This window comes from Gavia stellata, chromosome 30, assembly GCF_030936135.1.
Source record: "Gavia stellata isolate bGavSte3 chromosome 30, bGavSte3.hap2, whole genome shotgun sequence".
Lineage (NCBI taxonomy): Eukaryota > Metazoa > Chordata > Aves > Gaviiformes > Gaviidae > Gavia > Gavia stellata.
Window position 1 is genome coordinate 3,096,504 of NC_082623.1, and position 16,623 is coordinate 3,113,126.

The 16,623-nt window shown below is 48.7% G+C and overlaps 2 protein-coding genes across 2 annotated transcripts in view; one reads left to right on the forward strand and one right to left on the reverse strand.

Moving 5' to 3' along the window:
- The first annotated feature begins 1,231 nt into the window (after positions 1-1,231).
- TAF11 (TATA-box binding protein associated factor 11) lies at positions 1,232-4,537 on the forward strand. The gene is made up of 5 exons (XM_059831265.1): positions 1,232-1,432; positions 1,528-1,667; positions 2,217-2,304; positions 2,810-2,906; positions 4,022-4,537. Exons 1-5 carry the CDS (start codon positions 1,232-1,234, stop codon positions 4,150-4,152), a joined length of 657 nt encoding a protein of 218 aa, XP_059687248.1. The 3' UTR covers positions 4,153-4,537.
- Positions 4,538-4,828: 291 nt separating this feature from the next.
- The window catches only part of BLTP3A (bridge-like lipid transfer protein family member 3A), a 35,766-nt gene continuing 23,971 nt past the window's right edge, over positions 4,829-16,623 (reverse strand). Inside the window, exons 15-22 of the mRNA XM_059831031.1 lie at positions 14,624-16,164; positions 14,178-14,374; positions 13,490-13,641; positions 13,235-13,382; positions 12,022-12,287; positions 11,054-11,162; positions 10,345-10,460; positions 4,829-8,943 (exon numbers count right to left, since the gene is read on the reverse strand). Coding sequence (XP_059687014.1) covers positions 8,818-8,943; positions 10,345-10,460; positions 11,054-11,162; positions 12,022-12,287; positions 13,235-13,382; positions 13,490-13,641; positions 14,178-14,374; positions 14,624-16,164 — 2,655 coding nt within the window. The 3' untranslated portion in view covers positions 4,829-8,817. The remainder of the gene's footprint in view (positions 8,944-10,344; positions 10,461-11,053; positions 11,163-12,021; positions 12,288-13,234; positions 13,383-13,489; positions 13,642-14,177; positions 14,375-14,623; positions 16,165-16,623) is intronic.

Sequence of the window (16,623 nt, forward strand, 5' to 3'; positions counted from 1 at the left end):
CCCCAGCCCAACCCTCGCTCCCTGCTGCCGGAGCGGGACCTGTTAGAAGGAAACATGGGAGAAGATGGCCTGTGTCAGCCTGTGCAAACCGATCCCTGCTTCCAAGGCACAAAACTAGCGGGAAACCCGCGGGGATGCCTCGAGGAGGTCTGGCTCGTTCGTAACTTCGATCTGGGCCCACGGCCTGAGCTGTGGACTCCCGATCTGTCCCCCTGTAACGCGTCTCCTCTTTAATATCCAGTTTTTCCTCTGTTTCTACACAAAAGACTCCCACAGCCGGAGGGGACCCGCCCGGCGTCCGGCCTCCCTCCCCGCTGCAGCCACCAGCCCGGCTCCCTGCAGGGCCCTCCCTCTCCCCACACTCCCCCCGGATCTCCCCTCGCCCCTGGCCACCCCCATACCCCAGCACCGGCACCAGCCCTTCCCATCTCAGTGCCCCCCATCCCAGTGCCCCCGGCCCAGTTTCCCCAGTTCCCCCATTCCAGTTCCCTCAGTGCCCTCAGCCCTTCCCATCCCAGTGCCCCCAGTGCCCCCCAGCCCTTCCCACCCCAGTTCCCCCAGTGCCCCCAGTGCCCCCACCCCAGTTCCCCCAGTTCCCCCAGTGCCCCCCAGCCCTTCCAGTTCCCCCAGTGCCCCCACCCCAGTTCCCCCAGTTCCCCCAGTGCCCCCCAGCCCTTCCCACCCCAGTTCCCCCAGTGCCCCCAGTGCCCCCACCCCAGTTCCCCCAGTTCCCCCAGTGCCCCCCAGCCCTTCCAGTTCCCCCAGTGCCCCCACCCCAGTTCCCCCAGTTCCCCCAGTGCCCCCCAGCCCTTCCCACCCCAGTTCCCCCAGTGCCCCCAGTGCCCCCACCCCAGTTCCCCCAGTTCCCCCAGTGCCCCCCAGCCCTTCCAGTTCCCCCAGTGCCCCCACCCCAGTTCCCCCAGTGCCCCCCAGCCCTTCCCACCCCAGTTCCCCCAGTGCCCCCAGTTCCCCCAGTGCCCCCACCCCAGTTCCCCCAGTGCCCCCCAGCCCTTCCAGTTCCCCCAGGGCCCCCGCCCCAGTTCCCCCAGTTCCCCCAGTGCCCCCCAGCCCTTCCCACCCCAGTTCCCCCCCCCAGCCCGGCCCCACGCCTCACCCGCAGCCGCAGGCCCGTTGCCCTGGCGACAGGCCCCGCCCCGCCGCCGGAGAGGCGCGGCCCTTCGCGGCAGCCGTAGTGCTGCGTCATCAGGAAGCGACGTCGCTGCGCGAGGCCATGGCGGACCCTGGCGAAGCGGGCCGGGAGGAGCTCGGGGCCGCCGCCGCTGAGCAGGAGCCGCCGCCCGCGGCCTCGTCCCCCTCGGGGGATGGAGCGGCGGCAGCGGAGGAGCCGGCGGCCGCGGAGGTGGCAGGCGAGGGCGAGGCGGGAGAGGCTGAAGGGGGCGGCGAGCCCAAGGCGGAGGCGCCGGACGGGGAGGTGAGGCCGGGCCGGGCCCGTTGTGAGGGGGGAGCGGGGAGCGGGGCCCGGCGGGGCTGCGGGGCCGCCGAACCGAGCGCTGCGCTCTCGCCCAGGTGAGGAGCGCGGAGGGGGAGGCGGTGGACGGGGAGGACCCCAGCCTGCAGCCGTCCGCGGCCAAGAAGGTGAAGCTGGAGCTGAAGGAGAGGAAGGAGAAGAAGCACAAAGTGGACGAGGACGAGATCCAGAAGATGCAGTGAGTGCCGGGGCGCCGGGCGGCAGCGCCTGGGGAGGCTGGTGCTCGGGGAGGGCAGTGCACACCGTTGGGGTTTGCCGCTGGAAACTGTGTGATAATCGTTTAATCAGTTGATGAGCCCCTGGTTAATGGTGTCCGTAGCTCCGTCCCAGATCCCTCCTGAACCGGCCCGGCCATTTTGCATTATAATGCCTTGTCCCTGCAGCCTTCCTGGGCTCAGCCCGGACCGGGTCGATAAGCTGCCCAGGGAATTGTTGGAGTCACCATCACTGGAGGCGTTCAAGGAACGTGTGGACGTGGCACTGCGGGACATGGTTGAGTGGGCATGGTGGGGTTGGGTTGGTCGTTGGACTTGATGATCTTACAGGTCTTTTCCAACCTTTGTGATGCTGTGATTCTATAAACCTTAGCCCCACTGGAGCACCGCCTTTCCCTTCCCAGCTCTGTTTCGTACTGCAGGAGGGCTTTGCAGGACTGTTGCAGCGGCCTGAAGAGCTTCAGGCGTTTATTTTTATTTTTGCTGTCAACAATCAATTCTCTCCACTCCAGAATACTGGTCTCTTCCTTTTCTGAAGAACAGTTGAACCGTTACGAGATGTATCGCCGGTCTGCTTTCCCCAAAGCTGCTATTAAACGGGTACGACTTCAATAATACTTTGCCACAGAAGGAGTCTGAGCAGAGCAAGCAGGCTGAGCCTTACTAAATCTGGCTGCAGTCACGTCTAGGCCTTGCATGACACGAGCCAGCTCTGCGGTGCGCCCTCCTCCAGCTGCGTCCTGGCCCCTGTGGCTGAGACCGTTGTCCTCAGGTCGGCTTATCCCTTTACAGTCTAGCTCAGTGCCCTCGCGTGGCTTATGCAGGAGCTCATCTTAAATAACGGTGGTCTGGGGGTCCCTAAGGCAAGAGGAAAAAGTAATTGCTGGTATAGGGTCTGCAGCTGAATGAGGGTAAGCTAAAACCTTGACAGCCAGCATGTGCCCAACGCTGTAGAACCTAATTTTAAAGATCAGTTCCTGCTGTTCTATGCATTTCATTAGCTGTTGGTTGATATCTGACAGGCTGAAACGGCAAATATGAATTAAAATGTTTCACCGTTGCTCTGAGTATCTCACTCAGCTGACTATGTGTCTGTCTTGTGCAGCTGATCCAGTCCATCACTGGCACCTCCGTCTCTCAGAATGTGGTTATCGCCATGTCTGGCATTTCCAAGGTCTTCGTTGGGGAGGTGGTGGAGGAAGGTGAGTGGCAAACGTTGAGTAAAAAGTTAAGAATACGGGATCAGTTCATTGCTTACAGCAGAGCAGAAGGACATGGAACAAGACTGGACGCTTTGTGGTTCCCCATCTCGCTGTCCTGCGGGGCCCTCTGACCTTCCAGCAGCAGCAGAAGGCTCCAGTTCAGAGATAAGCCAAGAGAGGGGTGAAGTGTGGTGTTGCCTGCGGTCCCCCCTAATCCTATCAATATCCTGTGAGTCCGCAGAAGGTGATGGCCACTGACCTCCTGGTTTATCCTCTCTAAGGAGGATAACTTAGAATTTCTTGCCCTGTAAGTCGGCCTGTGAGCAGGCTGCAGAGGGGCAATAAGGATCTTTTGTTAATGCTGCTGTGGACGCATGCAGCCCAGAGGGAAATGAGTTATTTAAGCCTCTTAACCCATAAGATTCTTCCTTCATGGGATGAGCTGAGATCTGTTTGGGACATGGGGTGGGAGGCTGACCCAGCTGTGTCCCTGCTCCGCTGGGGCTGGAGGAAGAGGTGGTAACGGCTTTGATGCCACCGAGTTCGTACAGACTTGTCACGCAAAACGTGGCCTAGACCTGCCGGGATCACCATTACCAGGGTGATGCAGTTCTGCTGCTGCCATCTCTGCAGCGCTGCATGTCGCCTGAGGCGGTTTGGATAAGCACTTCACTGCTGTGGTTAATTGCTTCATGCCATTAATTGCTTCGTGTCCTTGGCAGGAGGTGGGAATGATACTTTCTGTAAATGATAGAGAAGAAACCTGCCCCTAAGTCCACTATAGGTTGTACCTTCCTGTCACTGCTGTACACGACAACTCCAAAACACACCAGAAGGTTTAAGATCCTAAGTTCTTGTGTGACTCAAACCAGCATATTCCATAGTATTTGAGTGGTTTAAAAAGCAGTTTATTCTGCGCTGGTATTGATGCCCCTAGGAGTGACTTCTCTTTCAAAGAGAAGCATACAAAGCAGTTTCATTCTTGTGTATTAACAAAATGTGAACTGTAAACCCTGAACAAAAACATTACCTGTTGCCTTTAAAGCTCAAACAGTAGGAGACTGGCTAAGCTTAGCGGTCCTGCTCATGCAAACTCCTTGGTTTGTGTTGTTTAGCACTGGATGTGTGCGAGAAGTGGGGGGAACTGCCACCTCTGCAGCCCAAACACATGCGAGAGGCGGTCAGGAGGCTCAAGTCACGAGGACAGATCCCCAATTCCAAATATAAAAAGATCATCTTCCACTGAAGCATCCCAAGAGCAGCAAGAGAAAGACAACAGAAGTTAAAACAAGCTTCCTGTAACTCTTGTGAAGTTCACAACAGCAGAGCTACAAGCCTGAAGCTCCTTCAGGAGCGTTGGGTGTGGACTCAAGTGACTGCAGGGAGGCTTCCTGCCATCACTGCCGAAGCCTGGCTTGTCAGCTGAGCACTACACAGAAGTCGGCAGAAGCCAAATCCCTCACCTGGAGCCCTGGGCTCCTTTGCTTCAACGGAGCAGGGATAGGAACGTTCAGGGTCTTCTGTGTATTTACCCACCAGGATCATACTTTCTGGTGGCACAGATCGAGTGGTGTCTGTGTACAGAAGTGTCTGGGTTTTTTTTGTACATTAAACTTGTTATTGTATTCTTAGTCTTGCTGGGAAATACTAATTGTGTAATGGTGTTTGTGTGATTCAGAGTAGGGGGAGTGCAATGCGATGATCTGTCTCAACCAACCCCGACATGTTCCTGAAGCTTCGCCTTGCCTCAGGCGTGCATTGTGCCATTAGCATAAGCAAGGTAATGCATGCTGAAAGTTGATGCTTCTGAAGTCATCACTCAGCTGTTCTTCCCAAAGCCAGTTTTAGGGAGCTGCCTAGAAAACAGTAGAATTAGGAAGGTGAAGGGGGAGGGGGAAAAAAAAAAAACATGAGCCTGTAAGGAGGTTAACAAGTTTAATTTCTTTTCATGGTTCATAGAACCAATAAATGCATGAGTGGAAATATACTGCAACAAAGTTCCAATACTGCCTATAACTCAAATTCAAGTGCAGACTTGCCCATTACCCACTTGTACATACAGTAGTCCCCTGTGAGCACACTTCTAATTACATGTAAAAGATGCTGAGGCCATGTGCTCTTCCTAGGGTAACTGTGTTGTAGTTACACAAAGGAGTAAGTTGGCTCTCATCATAACAGAAAGAGTCCTTAAATAAAAGGCTCTACAAAGTAAACTTTGCTAATCATCATCAGAGGAGATAGGGGAGTTTTTGTCCTCCCACACGTATGCCCTGTAGAAGGGACGTGGATTTTGTTTTACAGTACTTTTTACTGGTACTTAAAACAATGGAAGTGCTTTAATTCTTAAACAAAACCAGTTGACTTGAATTGCTGGAGCAAGAAATTTGCTGTAAACAACTTGGCGCCAGCTCTGTTCAGTCTGCACACGTGGGAGGGAGTGGTAAGGAGGTTGTGTGAGACGGCAAGCAGGCACCACGTCCGAGAAAACCCTTTGCACCCTACTCCTTTCCCAAGCTGTCTGGAGATGAAGCTGGGCACCTACTCAAACAAAAAGTCATGAAAATTTGAAAGCGAAGAAAGAAACCTCCCATTTTCAAGCAATTAGTGAATAAAAAGTAAGAATACCATTGCATTCCACCAAGGCAAGCATTCTTATATTTCTTGCTTCACACAGGAAGAGGGAGCAAGCACAGAAGCATGTAGGTTTGACTAAACAAAGTTCAGCTTTTGCTTGTGTGGGCTTTTTGCCGTTCGCAATGGTACTTACAGTGAGCTGTTCACATATAGGTTTGTTTCACCGCAAGTCTAGATACGCAGATGCTTTGTTACCTCCTTTCTCTTGCTATGAGAGCTGCTCACAGCAAGAGTCTTATTTACTACAGAAGGTAACTTGCATTTTTGGAACCCCTGCTTTTACTTCTGAATTCTTCTATGCACGAGGCAGTATTGGTGAAGGAAATGCCCGCTGATGCTTGAAAAGTTAAAGTGCATTTTCCTCTTGAGAACAGGCCTGACAGCCTGCTCTAGTGCATTTTCCGTCACAGACAGCACCACAAATCTGTCCTGTCAAAGGCTGCATCGAGCAGGGGATGGGTCACAGAACGTGCTCCAGAGAAAACAGCCGGGTTGTCTGACAGGAACAAGGAGGAGCAATCCTCTCCCATGGAGGAGGGAAAGCAACCGGCAGGAGCCACAGCATCCAAACACCAGACCTAGCCCAGGCTAAGTGGGTGGGGAGCGCGAGCATGCTGTGCACCACAGCGGAGCCTCCTGCAGCTCAGCCCCTGTGCTTCTGCCAAAGACAAGTTATTTGTGTGTGGCTGCCTGCTTCCAGAGGTTCCAGAAGGCAGGTTAGGCTCTCGCTGCCACTGTCACATCTGGTTGTAGGCACTGGTCAGTCAGATCTTGGCAGAAATACTGGACTCTGGCAGCACAGTCTGCCCCAAGGCTGGTTGTTCAAACCTAGCATACAAGGACTGATTCCAACAAATGTTATTCAAAGCTACCTTCAGCGTAACGGAGTCAAACACGGAATTAAGATGATGATCTTAAGAGTGACAGTTGTTTTAATCACGGTCCCTCTCTTACATATCCTCTTCTTTCAAAGCGAAATCTAACAACCACAAGGAATTCACTCTTGGCTCTCCGCAAACCACAGACAGCAATGCCTCCACATCTAGCCTAGCGCTGTAAATACATCCCTGTTTCCCCTAGAGCTAAAGAAGAACTAAAATGATCTCAGGAGTGCTGGTTAAGGGGAAGTGTTCAACAGCTCCAGAGCTGGGCACAGGGACAAGTATATAAGAGCACGGTAGGAAAAACAAACTTAACTCCCAAGTTATTTGCTTGCTTTTGCATCATTTCCATGCCTCAACTCATCATGGCTTGTAAATCAGAGGCTGCTCGTTGCATAGTGAGCAGGATTAAAATCTTGTATTATTTTAGCCAGACTAATTTCCGTGGAGTAATGCTTAAATAGGAAAAAATAGAAAAAGCCATTAGATTAAAGTTTTGGGGAGTGTGTTCAGCTAAAAAAACACAATAAGGATTACCTAACCTTTACAGACAAGTGAAGTTTTCATCTGATTAATAAAGGAGAATCGCATATAATCTGACACTTTTCCTAGCACTTAGCGTGGGGCAATCGCTACCTGGTTTACATGCACTAAAAAGCCTGTGCATCAGAAATGGTACATTTACACAAACACAGAATGCATCTGGAAAAATCCAAATCAAAGTTTGAAATAAGATAAAATCCAAACTCTGCACACAGTAAAGATGCTGTGTAGAACAGGGGAGGGAACAGGCATTCATCCGTAACACGGAGGGGGCTGAAAGTCACACCCTTCTGTATCAGCACACAAAGCAAGTTCTCCTCTGGAACAGCTTCTCCCTTCACAACTGCGCCTTAGGGCTGCTTCCTTCTTCAGCACATCGGCCATGTATTGCCCGGACTAGTAGAGCAAAGACACCACGTACCAGTTTGCCTTCAGGAGTGAATTTGAGTCTTGCAGTTCATAAATGACATTTGCTCTTCTACTTTTTAAAATTAGTGTTTACTTCATATTTTACTAGGCTTTTCTTTTTTTCCCCTCCATACTTGTAGAGGCTATTTCTTTATAAATTAAGTCAGTCACTGACCACAGAGACTTCTTCCTCTTCAGGGAAGCAGCTCCAGAAAAGGTGAGAATACAAACCATGCTCAACCCAGCAGCTACTGTTTCATCTCCACCCCATAGTGAGCAGTTAGTAGTGCCAGCCTCCACCCAAGGGGGCCTGGTCAGCACCCCTCTCCTGACCCACACACCCACAGCCCTGTTAAAAGACATTTAAGATCAGGCATGAGCTCAGTGCTAACAAAAATACACAACCATGTGGGAACGCAGCCGGCTATTTCCTTGTGCGGCCAGTACTGCTCTCCCTCTCTCCACTGGTGCAACTGGCATACAATGGTTTGAGGACAGCATGCATCCCAAAGAAAACACATAGGTCATCTCATTCTGTGACTTAACCGACTTCCTTCACCCCTGTTCTTTGACAGTAAAATTAAAGAAAGTTTAAACAGTGCTTTGTAATGAAATAAATTAATTCCTTTGTGTTTCTGCATCAATAAAGCCAAACGTTGCAGGATTAAGTGAGAATGAACTAGACTAATATAATACCGATTCTGTCTTGACACAACAAATTACTGATGGAAAAAGAAGTCTGAAGGAATTTCTTTACTATTCTGACCCTGTTCATGAGGGAATAATGAGCTGTAGCACTCTTACTCCATGGGGGGCAAATCCCTTCTGCATCTCCCACACCCACTGACCTCCTGTGTTTTTGTTTTTCATGTGATAGTACACATGCTTTCACATCAGAGCTCTGAGTAATGTTTTCTGCCATATCTATTCTCCGTCATTCCTGATGCGGTGAAGTAACTACACTCCTTTTTCCGTGTTCTTTGGCATGCATGATTGGGCAAGAAAACAATGAGGAAGGCTGAAAGAAGCAGAAACCCCAACATGGATCATCTCTAGATGTTACCATGAAAAGCGAAGGCTGAAAGCAGACTGTCACTACCACCCATGGATGAAGACACATTGGGTGCGTCCCCCAAGTTCTGACCTTTTGTTTGTAGGCTGACCCCTGCCCTGGTTCAGTGACAGAGGCAGTGCCATACTGCCAGGACAGAGGAAAGTGGCTGCAAACAGGTAACTCCTCTTCGTTCTTCCCTACTGCTCAGCCAGGCCTTCCTTCCTTTCTCCCTCTTTCAAGTTCATTTTGCAATCACAGTTGGTTTCCATTCTTTGAGGTGATCAGTCTGCAGGAGGTTGACCCGTTTAGCAGCAATATAATCAAACTAGCCGCCTTAGTGCTGGTGGTGGTCTCCACTCCTCCTGAGCAGCTGCAGCCTGCGCCTTCACTGTCAAAGCTGGAAGAGGGGATTGTATTTCTTAATTTCCTGCAGAAGGCGAGCCTTGTCCATGTTGGCTTCTGCAAGGGCTATTTTCATGGTCTGAAGCTCCCTTTGCAACTCCGGCACTTCCTTTAACTGCAAGAGACAGAGGGGGAAAAAAAACAAACCAGGAATTTCCAAAGGTAAGCAGCAGGGCAGATCCGACTACACCGATCTGCTCGAAGAGGAAAACCAAAGCAAGAGCTTTTGAGAGGAATTACACCATGTGACACGACCACAGAAAGCTCACTGATGTGACCCAGTTTGATTGCAGGAGTAAGTACTTGCCAACTGGTACCTGCTGACTTCCATAGCTGTCATTAAAATCAGCTCAGGCTGCCAGTGATGGCTGTCTAACCACTGTTTTCTCCCAAGACGTCCAGTCACATTTCTAGGCATAGGAAGAAGACTTGCAGTGGGCAAGTTTTTTTTCTTGCAAAGCAGCTAGCTGATTCTGGCTGAAGATAACTATACAAAGAAAGCAGGAAAAGAAAGATCGGGCCCTGATCTGCATTCTTCTTTTACGAGGGGTCCTAATACACCCCTAAAGATTTGTTAAAATTAAGATGATAGCTGGACCAAGCAGATGCCTGGCATTCCTATTTCTTGTCTCCAGGAACAAATTTAATTCTGTCCTCAAACATTGCCAGCGAGATCCCACTGCAGTTTCATGGCACAGGACAGATTTGTCCTTGGGCTCTCAGAAATATTTTTACTCCAGAATTTAGCCTTTGCATTTGTTGCTATTACGTTCAATAATATCAGAAAATAAACTAGAGCTAAGCTACTGTGATGCTTATGTGCTCCAGTTCCGGTCAGGGCCCCGTTTCACAAGATGCTACGAATGTGAAGAAGAGAAAGTCTCTGCACTAAATGGAAAAGAGAAAGATGAGAAATGAAGTGATGTGTCACCAACTAATGAACAGTATCCAAAGTCCCCATCCAGTTCTGTATCTGGTCAGTTGCATTGCTCCCTTAGTATGTATTTTTCCATAGCAAGTAACCCATTTACCAAGTAGACCTGGCATCAAACAGGAAGTATAATTAGAGAACACTACATATTTAAAAAATAAATCAATCATATGAATTCCAGATATATGGATCAAAATGGAAAGAAAGTTCAAACTGAAAAGCAGATACTTTAAGCAACCTGAAACTCCCTGGCTCTAAACTCTACTCTGACGAAACATGTATTTCTTTGTGGGAAACTCCCAATTCCTGTTTTTCTAACAAGGAACTGGACACAGCGGGAAGACAGGGCCAATCAGAAAAAAAAGCAGATTTCTGAAAGGGAACAAGAGAGTTTATGCTGGGCAAGGTATCCTTATTTCTCAGAATGCCTGCAAAAGGAGGTACAGGCTGCTTTTGTGTGCACTTCCTATCTGCAACACACCACACCTACCACTAACTGCAAACACATGAAGACAAAAGACTTAATTTTCCAGCCTACTGCCAGCTCTCTAGTTGTCCAGACAGCAACAGGCAGCAGTGACTCACCTGCAGGCCACGTGTTCCTGCTGCTGGGGCTGCCAAGACACACTCCACTGGGGCCTTCTGTTCCTGAAGAACTGACACAGGTTTTTCCTGTTTCAGTGAGCCCTCCCCTTGCAGAGCTGGAAAGCAGCATAGAAAACATTCACGTATGGACATTTATACACCAGGGCTCTCAGGACAAAAAAACCCCAAACTTTTCCCCACCCCACCCCCTTCTTTTTAAACACAGAAAAAAAACCATTCCCATTTTAAAACAGAGAAACTAAAGCAAGGGAAGAAGCAGTAATCTGTCCTGACTGGGTGAGCTCAAGAAAACATCAGGGACGAATTCAGGCTGCCAGTTCATTGGTTTAGGCATTGGTTAATTGGTTAATTCTGCCTGAGGTATCAAATTTGCTGTCCAAACAAAACCAACAAAAGCAGCAAGAACTAGAGAGGCAGGAATGCATGCATCCAGAGAGTAACACTGCAGAGCAGCCAAAGGATGCAGGTGCTTGCACTGAAGATAGAATATTATTTGCCCATTCTGGTAGAAGTGACTGCGGAGAACAGAAGTAGGGATTGCTCACACACCAGAGCCCATCCTTCCCAGCAGCAACCATCACATTTCAGTTCCAGTCTCCTCCAGCACCAAGCACAGCAGAGCACTCTACCTCCAGCACAGCCTGGGGGGTGCCAGGGGAGAAGATTCAAGTTTCCCAATGTTGCTGACCTGTTACATAGAATACCCCATCATCTCTGCGCTTCACAATGACGTGATCTACTGCCAAGGTGATAGGAACAGGGCCAGGGGAGGTAGGGTATACCCGGGGGCTGTCATCCTGGAAAAAAAACAAAGCAGAGAAGAGATTAACTGCTGTGACAGCTCTGGCAACTCTGCAGAGGATTCCCCTTGCCCCCAGCCTTCACAGGAGTAGCATACAGATTGGCAGCACTGCCAGAACTCACCAAGGTCACTCACCATATGGAAAAGCCTGACTTTATATACAAGGCTGCACGTGAGTCTTAATCTGTGCAGAAAGCACTCCCGCAGATCAGAACCAAGTTCTGTCATATCCATAACAAAGAGGAGAGGCCTATGACCATCACCCTGAAGGCTGCTCTCACAGTTGTCATCCTGATTCAAACCCCTAGCCAATATTCCTTAGCCAAAGAAAGCCAATATCCCTCAGTCTGGAGATTTTCATGCTGCTATGCAGCAACACTGGTTCCTGCTTGTCAGTGGAGCCAAAGCATTACTTTCAAAAAGGTTTAATCAAGAACTTCTGTCAGTGCCCCGCTCCTAAGTATCAACCAGCTCTTACATAATGTTTTTCATCTGTAATTCTCTAAATGTTTACAGAAAAGGTCAAATATTTCCCATTTCACACAAGCACTTGGAGGAAGAGGTATTGAATTCTTTCCCTTGAGTCTGCAAAAAAGGTCATCAACAAAGCTGGGGAGAGAATCTGAATGTCAGGCTCTCATTTCTCCACAATCTGATCACTCAATTCCATTCTGTTACTCATTCATCCTTAAGGCAGTTTTTATAAGCAAAATAAAACAGTATCAGGAAAACAGGACCTCTGCAGAGGCCCATAGAAATCCCACAGCATCTTTTCCCAAGCAGAATCTTGCAAGTGAACTCTGCCCAGTTTTCACCATCCTAGGGGCAATATGTCTGCTTCCCCGTACACTAACCTTCAATGTGATTTTGGCATCCACAACTTCTATCTCCATGGGGATCACCTCTGGAATTATTTCATCCTCAAGAAAGGGGCCAAGGTTGGTAAGGAAGGACATGAAGAGCTCTGCTGTGTAACTGTGGACCAGCATATGAAGGAAGCCATTCTGAACAGCGAGTGGGGAATGCACTGCAGCTTTAGGTCCTACTTCAAGACGTAAGCACACTTCTGGCTGGGTCTTACTAGCTTCAGGGACTGAAGGCTTCTCTATACCTGGATCTCCTAGAGCTATAGCAGAAAGAGCTCATTGCAGAAGGTGGCATCAGTAATAAAATATACATTCAAAATAAGTATCTTGAAAAGCCCTTTACTGTCAGATGCAGAATGGAGCCAAGTTCAGAATGACAGCAGTCTGAAGTCACCCTTCACATGAAATGAACCCAAATTTCAAATGATTAAGAGTCCACATCACAGGAACTAACACCAGAACTGGACCATTTAAGCCCCCAGACGCATCCCTCTCTCTCACCATCTCAGCACACTTTAAAACTAGCCTTCGTTTTGCATATACAGGAGTTGACCGACCCCACTGACCACTCAGCTCTCCAGAGCTGATCAGTCTTTCCACTGTCCTCAACACTACCTAATCTTGTGTTCCACTTTGCCCCCGCGTGGCCAAAGGCAGTACTGTTAAAGGGAAGGATCAACAGTCTGAGTACTGCTCATGCTCCCACTTGAAGTTTTGGGTTGTAGTTGCTTTTGGTTTCTTTCTTTTGGAGTTGGATTGGGGGTTTTTTTTTGGTTGGTTGTTACTGGGTTTTTGGTTTTGCTTTTTTTTTTTTTAATGCAAATTTAGCCCTGGGGAAGTACCCAAGCCCAGAAGCATTATTCTCAGAGCAGGAATAACTTCAGGGTTTCCCTAGATAGCTTTATTCACTCTTTTAATTAATTTAATGCATCCTAGCAGCAATTACAAAAATCCCAGTCAATGATTACTACGCACCATAGAGCTTAACTGTGTAGGCACTTTCAACTACCAGATTTGAACCACTGACATATTCTTAGCATTCACATTCCCTCACACACAAGTTGTATTCAATCCTAAATACACTAAACGATAACACTGAAGTACCAGTTAAAATGGAATATTCCCTGAGGATGGCCGGTATAAAAGCCAGTTATAGAAGTGCAGCTATAAAAGCAGTGGACTCCAAGAGCCAGTGTCTTACCCAGATAGCCACGCAGATACTGCCACATTCCAACGTTGTTCAGTTGCTCTGGAACCACGTTCATTACTTGTAAAGCAACAGACAAATCATCACCTCGTGCCTCTATTCCACAGTTCACCTCATTCATCTTCAACACGAGGACAGACACCTGAAAGAGCAAGTGACAAGCTCACTTATTAAAACAAACACCACCACACAGTTTGCTTCCAGATCACTTAGAGACAATATTACAGTGAAAAGGAATAGAACTCTGACCAGCTGAAGGCTGGGGTCTTCACTCTGTGAAGTCGAGCTGTTTATTTCAGGAGACACTCCACCCTCATCCTCTGCCATCAGGCTTGTTCTACTGCCTGTGTCATTGTGGACCTGAGGAAGATGCCCTGAGGGAAGAGGGTCCAGGCTGGGTTCTGAAATGGAAGTAACAACAAAACCAACTTGATTCTGCTTCTTTTTCTGGTTTTAGTAAGTCCTGATCTCAGTATCTGCCTGAATCTCATGGCCTATCAGCCCAAACCATCTTCTAGGGAACTCTCTCCTGCTCCTCAGATGAATTTAAGCAATACAAAGCTGAAGTGAAACACATCCACTGAAATGCCCAGTGTACCCTACTTTCAACCAGCCCTTACTAAACCATTCCTAAATGCTACATACCATTCACCCCCCTGCACATTTACAGTCCTTGCTTTAGTATGGCCAAATGCCTTAGAACATCATTATGATGTGCAGGGGTCACCCTCCCCACTCATTTATACTCATCTCAAAGAAAATGAGCCTTTCTGCTTTTATAGGTGCCTTGTGGGCAAAATACTCATGACCTTCAAAAAGAAGGAGTGACACAAGTGAATTCCATACAAACACAGCATGATTCAGTTGCCTATGGCAGAAAACTCTTCAGCGATGTGAAATAAGAGTGGGGAAGAGGATAAAGCCAAGCGTTTGTTACCAGAGTCTGTGAGCATCACAAAGCCGTCACTGCCATCGCTGTCCACAGACAGCCCATCCTCAGGGCCACTCCCATCCACAGATGTGGTGTCAAAGGAATGCTGGGATGCTGTCCTCTTCATGGAGAAGAAACGCATTCGGCTGCTGCCACCTCCGCCTGGAGTCACTGCTCCCTCTTCTGCTTTGGGCACAGAATCCCTGCCAAAAAAAAAAGAAAAAAGTGATAACGGCAAACAGCTTAGCCTCCAGATTATACAGAAATTGGGCTGGACTCTGAACACTTGCAAGTCAGACTTTAGAGTACTTAGGTTAGATCTTCAACTCTTGGGGTTGGCCTATCTCTAATGGAAATGGTATGGAAAGAAAGGGAGCAGTCGGCCTACATTTCCCCCCTTCCCTGCAGCCTTGCTGCTGCTATTGTGAAGCACAAGAGGATGGCCCACTCACTTGGCTGGGGGGAGAGAGAGCATTTTCTGCATGGTGGAGGTCATCTTCTCCCGGCTCAGGCTCAGAGCATCTTTTGTTATAGACATGGCTTCTTTGGTGAGGTCCATAGTCACGTGCAGAGCTTCCTTCGTGGCATCCTTTGTGATATGCAGTGCACTAGATAACTCCACCTCTATGTTCTTCAAAGGGATGAGTTCTGCCTGGCCATTGAGAGTGATGTTTCCTCTCTCCAAGGGCTGCGTGTCTGAGGTTGGGCTAGAAGGCAGAGCAGGAGGGCTCTGAGGATGGCTGCTGGTCTCTGCTGGTCTTTCTGCAACCAGAGCTTCCACAGCTTCATGTGCTTCCTCTATCAAACCTTTCTCCTCTATGCTCTTACTACATGGAGCTGCAGTCAGAGCTCCATCACTTGCAGATCTTGGGAGTCTCTCCAGCGGTACACTGGTACCTGTATTTTCAGTCCCACTGTCCTCTGGGACCTCTGAGGTACTGCATACTCCCTTCTCTGAACTGGTCTCTGATTTCAGCTCCTTCTCTTCAGCTGCCAGCCCCTCCTTGCTGTCTGAAGGCGAGAGCTCAGACTCGATCAGGCTTGTTGTGTCTGAGTCAAGGGATCTGGGTTCCAAGACAGACCCTGGTGCAGGGTTCATGAGTAGGGCCACTTCGGCACTATGGAACATAACTCCTACACAAGCAGACATGGGATCTAAAGGAGACCCAGTCACTTCCTGGGTATCTTGGGCCAACTGCTCTTGTAGTGTTTGCAGAACTTCTTTCATCCTGAGCAGTACCAGGTATTGGTAGTGGTTGAGCCGAACTTTGACATGAACAGATGAGGACACAAGCACATGGATATCAGCAGAGGCTTCCAGCTCTTTATTATCTACTCCATCATCAATTTCACAGTCAGATTCTCCCAAGACATCCATTGTCTCTGGGACCTTGTAGATGTTCTTCAGATCCTGGTCAGTCTTTGATCTTTGACAAACCCCATGCTCTCTGGAAAGGTTCTTATTCTTGGAGTAATTGCTAAAGCTGGCAGAAGGCTTGATTTTCAACTCAGAGGCAGCTAGTTCCTGTCGTTTAGATACCTGAGCTTGCCCCCATCTCTTGGGAAGGCAGGCCCAAATGGAAAGGGGAAAAGGGTCAATAAAGCTAAGGGCTCTGCCCTTTGAGCTTTCAGCCCCCTCAAAGTCCAGGGAAAGCTCAGTGAAATTCACAGACCACAGATCTTCAGAGGCAGAGGTTTTGTGTAGTAGCTGGGGAAAGCCTGGATGCTTCTGTGGCCTATCATCCACCTCATACGCATGGCGCAAGAAAAGGGTGTGGAGGAGACTGAAATTGTCCTGAGACCTTGGGAACTTAGTGTAGCTGGAGTGGAAGAATTCTGAACTGGCAAATTTACGGAAGAGGCTCTGGAGGTCCTGACAGCTGCAGAAGGCAGCATGGCGGGTGTTAGTGGCAGTCATCTCCGACGTGCAAATGCAGAGTGTCTGTGGACGATCTTGATGGTCAGCGACTTTCTTCTCCACAGGGATGTTAAGCTACATGGAGGAAAAAAACATTACAAGTAAAGCAGTGAGAAGGGAAATTAACAGAGGCTTATCCTGGACATCTACACACAAGGTCAGCTGTGGAATATATGAACAATTGAGAAGTCTTGGTCTTTACTGAAATCCCAAGAGCTGGACTACACTCGCAATTTATCCCTATCTGAAAAACTAAATAAAATTTACAAATCAGGTAAGAGCAATCAGACACAAGGGAATTTAAACTGAGTTTTATTTTAGGTTCTTTTACCATCCATGGCTTATGTAGCAGCTCAACTTACAACATTCACTTTGATCTTTCTCTGCAAGGACTTACTACACTTTCAGGCCTTTAAGCATCCTCACAAAACGGCTAACAAGGGCAGTCCGTGACAAACACCATAGGATATCAATGCAGCAGACATAGGCCTATTGGGAACAGTATGAGAGTCAAAGTGCCTTCCAAAGGCCAGA

What these genes read in the sequence shown, in the direction of transcription:
- TAF11 (XM_059831265.1), top strand. Translation starts at nt 1,232, where the DNA reads ATGGCGGACCCTGGCGAAGCGGGCCGGGAGGAGCTCGGGGCCGCCGCC. An exon ending in CGGAGGCGCCGGACGGGGAG is followed by an intron (nt 1,433 to 1,527) that starts GTGAGGCCGGGC and finishes GCTCTCGCCCAG; the next exon opens with GTGAGGAGCGCGGAGGGGGA. An exon ending in CCAAAGCTGCTATTAAACGG is followed by an intron (nt 2,305 to 2,809) that starts GTACGACTTCAA and finishes TGTCTTGTGCAG; the next exon opens with CTGATCCAGTCCATCACTGG.